Raw genomic sequence first — 8,191 nt, 5'->3', positions numbered from 1 at the left:
CACGAGTGTCAGTGATCACTTCAGCATGCACTAACATTACATTGACGTACATACACGAGTGTCAGTGATCACTTCAGCATGCACTAACATTACATTGACATACATACACGAGTGTCAGTGATCACTTCAGCATGCACTAACATTACATTGACATACATACACGAGTGTCAGTGATCACTTCAGCATGCACTAACATTACATTGACATACATACACGAGTGTCAGTGATCACTTCAGCATGCACTAACATTACATTGACATACATACACGAGTGTCAGTGATCACTTTAGCATGCACTAACACTGCATTCACATACATACAAGAGTGTCAGTGATCACTTCAGCATGCACTAACATTACATTGACATACATACAAGAGTGTCAGTGTCGGGTTTTGTGATTGTTGATCCATCGACATTATGTTAAAGATTGCTAATAATTTTTCTTAATTAGTGATCAAAGAAAGTTGTACAATTTTTCGATTTTAATTTCTAAATGCACTTTTACACACTGTGACATCTGTACTTACTCGTGTGATCAACGTGTCCCCGACCTGGTGACACAAACCCTCCTCTCACCAGTCAAGATCTCCTGACCTACAGAAACAAACAGATGCTGTGGATTCAAGTACACCCTTGTACGGATCAAACGTTCCACGTCTCTTGGGAACGCTGCATCTGCATTAATCCATGCTACTATATAGGGAGAAAATGTCTCTGTGGTCGGTGTCATATCTCCATCATGAAGCTGTGTCTCCTTCTCGCAATCTCCGTTGCCTACGCTGGTAAGTACAAATACCTTCACCCAGGACCTAAGACGTAGGATTTGTAATTGTCATTGAAAAAAATCATCTTTCTACAGGCAGTAAAACCTGGGATTAAGCTTTACCTTTTCTTTGTAAGACCTCATCCCTGCTATAAGGTGTTCATAGTAAAAGAAGTTTGGGTTTTGGGTTTCAAACGTCCAATGTAGAACAAAATCGAAGTTAAGAATTTAAAAAATTGTATTATGGATGACTGAAATCAAACAACCTCCTGGTCAGTTGTCAGACACTCTATCCATTAGGCCACAGAGCTGGTTGAAAATAGGTGGTTCATTAGAAGGTACCATGTTTAGTGTATATTTCCTGGACAGGTATGTTTTACGAGCGCGTCTTCAGACTGTCGTATGCATGATATCAAACAAATATTTATATATGTTTCGACAGTATATAAGTGAGAGAAAACGTTTCTCGATTTGGGTTGAAAGTGTAAACCCTCGGGTCGGAACAGCCTCCCTCGCATTTTCAACCAAAACCTCGGATGCGGGTTTGCTCCTGTACATCAAATATGAAAGACTTAATAAATTATTATAGACAATATCTTGGGAATACGATAACACACATTGTGCAGGATCGTAACGGGTATCATGGTATTTAAACACGTGGGGACTCCCAGCTTGATTGTCATACGAGGCAACTAAATGGATCGGGAGGTCAGACTCAGTGACTGGTTTGTCTGGTCAAGACTCGATGATATATAGGGATGAGAGGGGGGAGTGAGTGACTATTTTTTTACGCAGCTTTTAGCAATATTCCAGCTATATTATGGCGGGGAACACCAGAAATGGGCTTCACACATTGTACCCATGTGGGGAGCCGAACCCGGGTCTTTCGGTGTGACGAGCGAACACTTTAACCACGAGGCTACCCAACAGCGAATAATATGGGGTTGAACAAGACTGCCCTGACCGTTGAGTGGTGGTCGATTCCGGTGTGGTGATACCTTAATTATATGTTAAAATGAACATCATGCTAGATTGAAACCCAAACCTGTCCAGTATTGTAGTGAAGAATGCAAATTCTGCTCCATGTCAGCCGCTGCCCCCGCCGAACGTATCGTTGGGGGGTCGGAAGCTACCCCTCACACCTGGCCGTGGCAGCTCTCTCTCCGACGTCAGGGAAGCCACATCTGTGGAGCGGCCATCCTGACAGCGAACTACGCAGTGACCGCTGCCCACTGTGTGGATGGACAGTAAGTCTTGTTTGTTTGTTTGTTTGTTGTTTAACGCCGCACTCAGCAGTGGACAGTAAGTTACACCTGGGAATGGAATCCTTCAATGTCATCACATAGCCAATTGCCTTCCACTCATTTACAAACCTAAACTAGAAATAAACGAGACCAGTTTAACCGCCTCATCTGTCTCATATTTAGATATATGAATAAAGATTCAGAGTGACAAAACACTATCCACAAGATCACGAGAGCGATGATTCAACTTTCCAAAAGTCAATTTTCCCTTTATGTCGAGTAATATTCCATCGGCTCCAGCCTCTCGTGTCTCCATTTAACAACGTTTGAGGTACAACAGAGAATGGGGGGCACGGGTGGCCCAGTCGTCTAAGGCGCCGCGATTCGCTGTGCAGAGTTGCGTCCCTTGGGCACGCCAGAAACCTATGATTGTGAGTTCGAATCCCGGTTCGCCCCAATTATGTTTCTAGGTTTGTCAGCACCATACCCGTGCTCGTGGGTTTCACCGAAGTGGTAAACGTCTGAGACCTGCATCACTTCGGGCTTTCCTCCCACATTAAGCTGACACGCCGTGATATAACTGGAATACTGTTAAAAGCGGCGTTAAACCTAACTCACTCTCTCACTCAACAGAGAATGATCTTTCTGACTCTTGCACAACAATTGTTGGGTCAGGAATACAGCAACAGTAAAGCTTTCTGAAAGTTTTATGGTAGACATAAGTGTTTTTTTCCAAATTTGAGTTCTATGGGTTCCTTGGGGAATGCCAGATCCCTTGTTAACGGATGTCTGTTTCTGTAGGAAATGTTTAAGGAAACGAAAAGGTACGTGTGTCAGTATGTTTTTTTCGATGATTTTAGCAATATTCCATCGTTGTTATAGAATCGACAAAACAAGTATCATAAATATAAGAAATGATAAAAACAGTGTCCTTTGTACGATCCCGACTGCATCATGATCATGTGTTTATGAATCGCCATCAAATAGTGATGATACCAGGTGTTTGCGAAAGGGTGAGCATATCCTGGCCCACCGATGGCATCCGTCACAAACACAGGCAAAGGCAAGTCAAGTGTTCACCTGTAAAACACACGGGAACCTAATCGAAATAGGGAATTGCATCGGACATCATTTTGGTCACACATTACAACCATGTAGGCAATCGAACCAAGCTATTCAGAGCGAACGCCGAACCACAAGGCTACTGTGCAGAAACACATAAACAAGCATGTAATAGAGTATGGAATATGAAGGATAACTTAAATCTAAATCAAATTCATATTTTTTTTTCTAACAGGGTTGAATCTGACATGTCAATCGTAGCAGGCGGGCACAGTCTTCAGAACCCATCAATGTTCGAGCAGGCCATCGACGTGACCTATGTCATGGTATGTCCTTTCTCTATTATCATTAAGTCAAGCTAAAACAAATTCAATTGATGCCAAACCTATCCAGTCAAATTGAAAAATGTCCAAACTCCAATCTACTCCGAGACTATTTCCTTGAAGATCTGTGTACCGATTCAAATTCAAAATCATTTGAAATTGTTTAAGTTTTTCCGAAAATATAGATAAAGCTGATGAAATGGAACAAAAACAAGACACCAAGGTTGCATATTGCAGATAGATGTCTGAAGAAAAGTCCCTGGCAAAAGAAAGTATACACTTGAAAATTGGAGTGTTAAAATCAAAACGTTTCCAGGTTGAAAACAGTTGCCGGGACACTACAAACCTGATCTCCAACACACAACTCTGATACCCAAATACATCAAATTTAAAACCATCGAATAACAAGTTTCATTTTAACCACTTGCCGGGACACGCCAAACCTGACGTCCACAAAAAAAACTCTGATACCCATATACATCAAATGTAAAACCATCGAATAACAAGTTTCATTTTAGCCACTATCAAAGATGGATGTATACTTTGTATTGCCCGACAGTCTACATAAAATGAGCCACGCAACAAGGATGATAATACCTCAAGAAACATTATAGATGTTACTTAATTCTTTTAAAAAGAGGGGGCGCGGGTGGCCCAGTCGTCTAAGGCGCCGCGATTCGCTGTGCAGAGTTGCATTCCTTGGGCACGCCAGAAACCTATGATTGTGGGTTCGAATCCTGGTTCGCCCCGATTATGTTTCTAGGTTTGTCAGCACCATACCCGTGCACGTAAACCATACCGAAGTGGTAAACGTCTGAGGCCTGCATCACTTCGGGCTTTCCTCCCACATTAATCTGACACACCGTCATATAACTGGAATACTGTTAAAAGCGTGTTAAACCCAACTCAATCACACACTCTTTTAAAAAGAAAACGCAACCGAACCTTCAACGTTTTACAAAGAGAATATGTTAACTGCGACTTTACTTAAGCTGGTTATCACCTATCCAAAACAATGATCAGAAAAGTTTTCCTTCATAAAATAAAAACATTATTTGTCAATGTCTGTTCCAAAGATTGCTGTATTGTCATCGCTGAATGAAGGGCAAAGACAAGAAGAAAATACGTATGAACACGGTATCTGCAGGCATTGTAAATCACCACTTTTCGTCCTGTGATATGTGTTCTATTTACAGCACCCGAGCTACAATGGCGACGCACTCGGATTCCCTAATGACATTGCTATTCTGAGACTGGCGACGCCTCTGGAATTTAATGATGGTGTTCAACCGGCAAATCTCGTTCCCGATGACTCGAAGGATTTTGCAGGGGAAAAAGACTGCTTCATCACTGGATGGGGAAAGTTAGGAGGTAAGGATAAAAGCAAGTTCCCGGGTACTCTACTTTGAAACCTGTACATTGATAATCACTTAGGCATATGCTACCTTATGCCAGATTTAGGAAGAATACATGAAGACAACGTATAAAATAATAAATTTAACACAAACGATTTATATGCTTTCTCTACCAAAAGAGTAAATCACCCTTTATTCAATTTGTGCTTAATCAGCAAATGTGAATCAGAAAGACCAACTCTGGGTGATCCTGCTGACTTTATAAACGCTTTTGTGCGTATTGATATATGCGATTCCTATGTTGCACTTTGGCCATCAATATGGCGACAGCAAGACTTCCGGAGGCGCTTCAGTTTAACATCTATTGACCGATGTGCATCAAGAATTTTTCACACTTAACAAGGGAAGCCAACAGATAAGTGGCGCTTGTAAGCCCTGGTTTCCAGGTGTCCATCATATCAACTATCAGCGCTATTTATTGTTAAGTGTTGACTTCCATTTGTCCATTGCTAATCACCTATCAGCGCCAATTATCTGTTGGCTTCCCTTGTTAAGTTTCCAACTCTTGTTATCTTATTACTTTTGTTGGTCTTACGTGTACATATATATGTTCTCTGCCTCATAGCATTCATTCAGCTGATGAAGGAGTAAGTATAGACTCCGAAACGTTGTGTTCCTTCTAATAAAGAAGTTGACATCCATAAATTCTCTTCCTTGTGTGCATCACTTCTAAATGTCTTTTAACAACATCAACAACACTGATATTGATAATACAGGATCGGAGTCCGGCGTGCCAGACCTTCTGCAAGAAGTTCAGACCGACGTCGTGACCAACAGCGCTTGCAGAAGCGCACTCGGTCTATTCCCCGGTTTGGGCCTCTCCAGCAGCCACGTCTGCGTGTACGACAGCGCCAACCAAGCCTCCGGAGCATGCAATGTAAGTAGAGGCACATTCATCGAGTTCATCTTCATTGACAAATTCATCAAACTCAAAACGGTAATACCATCAATTGCAACGTCTTCCGTTCCCGTTAGGTCAAACAGTTTTGCTTTTCCACTCTATAGGACTTGTTGTTTATTGTACCATTCACTCGCTGACATGGGTGATGTGCCGGAGCCTTATTGCTGTCTACTCTGCTCATTGCTAACTCTTGTCGCGAATAACCGACTTACAGTGATCCATTCTTATATTTTCACCACTATTTTGCATAAGACCCGTGAAGATCCGGGGTAGAATAGGTCTTCAGCAACCCATGCTTGCCGTTCAATGTGACTATGCTTGTCGTAAGAGGCGACTAACGGAATCGGGTGGTCAGGCTCGCTGACTTGGTTGATGCATCCCAAATGGGTGGTTCGATGCTCATATCATTCACTTGACTGTCTGGTCCAGACTCGATTATTTACAGACCGCCGTCATATAGCTGGAATACTGCTGACTCCGGTGTTAAACAACAAACAAACAAAAACCAGACTCGATTATTTACAGACCGCCGTCATATAGCTGGAATATTGCTGACTCCGGTGTTAAACAACAAACAAAACAAACAAATACCTGACTCGAATATTTACAGACCGCCGTCATATAGCTTGAATACTTCTGACTCCGGTGTTTAACAACAAACAAACAAACAAACAAAAACCAGACTCGATTATTTACAGACCCCGTCATATAGCTTGAATACTTCTGACTCCGGTGTTTAACAACAAACAAACAAACAAAAACATTACACCCAATGGAATCTGATTCAGCAGATTATCGAGGATACGGTCGAGTTCGCACGAATGTCTTGTATGGAGTTGGCCCCATTTCTTCATATAAACAGACGCGAGTCTCTATTACACTGCATATCCTACGTAGGTAATCACGGGTGATGGAGTAACATAGTGTATACCAACCCATGATTCTCAATAACCATATCACACACGCCTATTCTTGTGTAGCAGGTGTCCGTGTGTCTGTGCAAGATCAGGGGCACGGGTGGCCCAGTCGTCTGAGGCGCCGCGATTCGCTGTGCAGAGTTGCGTCCCTGGGGCACGCCGGAAACCTATGATTGCGGGTTCGAATACCGGTTCGCCCCGAATATGTTTCTAGGTTTGTCAGCACCATACCCGTGCTCGTGGGTTTCACCAAAGTGGTCAACGTCTGAGACCTGCATCACTTCGGGCTTTTCTCCCACATTAAGCTTACAAGCGAAGCCCCCGCGGTTTTTCCGACCCCCAGGGCATACTCTGTCTACCAAAACCGTGGGAAAGTGTTTTTCCATACTTTTAAACCAAAAAAAGAAACTGAAAACAACATTTATCAACATTTTTATGTTTCGAACATACTTTCCATGAACCTTAGAAAACGCGCGTAAAATATCTGTTGCTGGCGTACGGATCTTGAAAAGGACATTCTAAAAACCAGTGAGGCTTATCAACACCTCTGTAGCCTCGTGGTACACTCACTGGGGTACAGATATGAAGGTTGCGAGTTTGATCCTCGGGAATACAAAGAAAATATTGGTCATTTGATTTTACATTTCATTACATGTTACAATCTGAACGGAAGTTACATTAATAAAATACCCAGGACATTATATAAAATCCCTGGGATATTATAGCAAATATGACTTGAATATCCTATAAAATCCCAGGGACATTACACCGTCCCTGTTTATGAGATTTAACCCGTCTGGAAAGTAAAACCTCACAATAGGTTTTAATGCCTATAGAAAGAAGTGCCTTACTTAATAGCGATCCCAATGAACCGGTTTATAAATATAGGTATATTAACTTCTTTTTGATTGTTGAAAACTGGGATACTTGTTTGTTTCAGTGGTGTATAATCTCTCTATGTTATGTTGCAGGGAGACAGCGGTGGCCCCCTGGTGTGTATGTCTAACGGTCAGTACACCTTGATTGGTGTCACCTCCTGGGGTCTGTCTGGGTGCGCCACTGACGCCCCCAGCGTCTACACCAGGGTATCCAAGTTCCTCGACTGGGTCAAGAGCAACTCCGATTTGTAACATGGAAATAAATATAAAAAATTCCTGACATTTCGGTTGTGCATTCATTTCCTGACATGTAACTTGTAATATCCGCAATTGTTTGAGACCCGTGATTATCCGGGGTTGAATAGGTCCTCAGCAACCCATGCTTGCCGTAAAAGGCGAATATGCTTGTCGTAGGAGGCGACTAACGGGGTCGGGTGGTCAGGCTCGCTGACTTGGTTGATGCATGTTATCGATCCCAATTGCGTGGATAGATGCTCATGGTATTAATCACTGGACTGTCTGGTCCAAACGCGATTATTTACAGACCGCCGTCATTAAGCTGAACTATTGCTGAGTGTGGCGTTAAACAACAAATCAATAATTTATAAAGTAAACAAATTAACTTATTTTTTTCATACAGCAGCATCACATTGTAACATCTTCTTTTTAGCAGTGGAAGCTTTGACAG

The 8,191-nt window shown here is 42.3% G+C and overlaps 1 protein-coding gene across 1 annotated transcript; it reads left to right on the top strand.

Moving 5' to 3' along the window:
- Nucleotides 1-739: 739 nt before the first annotated feature.
- On the top strand, nucleotides 740-7,755 carry LOC139455466 (fibrinolytic enzyme, isozyme C-like). Its single transcript, XM_071237017.1, has 6 exons — nucleotides 740-782; nucleotides 1,854-2,010; nucleotides 3,305-3,395; nucleotides 4,589-4,763; nucleotides 5,524-5,684; nucleotides 7,597-7,755. Exons 1-6 carry the CDS (start codon nucleotides 740-742, stop codon nucleotides 7,753-7,755), a joined length of 786 nt encoding a protein of 261 aa, XP_071093118.1.
- Nucleotides 7,756-8,191: the final 436 nt, after the last annotated feature.

This window comes from Haliotis cracherodii, unplaced genomic scaffold, assembly GCF_022045235.1.
Source record: "Haliotis cracherodii isolate W230 unplaced genomic scaffold, xgHalCrac1.p SCAF_11, whole genome shotgun sequence".
In the NCBI taxonomy this organism is placed as follows: Eukaryota; Metazoa; Mollusca; class Gastropoda; order Lepetellida; family Haliotidae; genus Haliotis; species Haliotis cracherodii.
This window is presented reverse-complemented; position numbering and strand designations above follow the sequence as displayed.

Coding starts and splice junctions, on each gene's coding strand:
- LOC139455466 (XM_071237017.1), top strand. CDS start 740: ATGAAGCTGTGTCTCCTTCTCGCAATCTCCGTTGCCTACGCTG. Junction 783..1,853: donor AATCTCCGTTGCCTACGCTG/GTAAGTACAAAT, acceptor GCTCCATGTCAG/CCGCTGCCCCCGCCGAACGT. Junction 5,685..7,596: donor AAGCCTCCGGAGCATGCAAT/GTAAGTAGAGGC, acceptor GTTATGTTGCAG/GGAGACAGCGGTGGCCCCCT.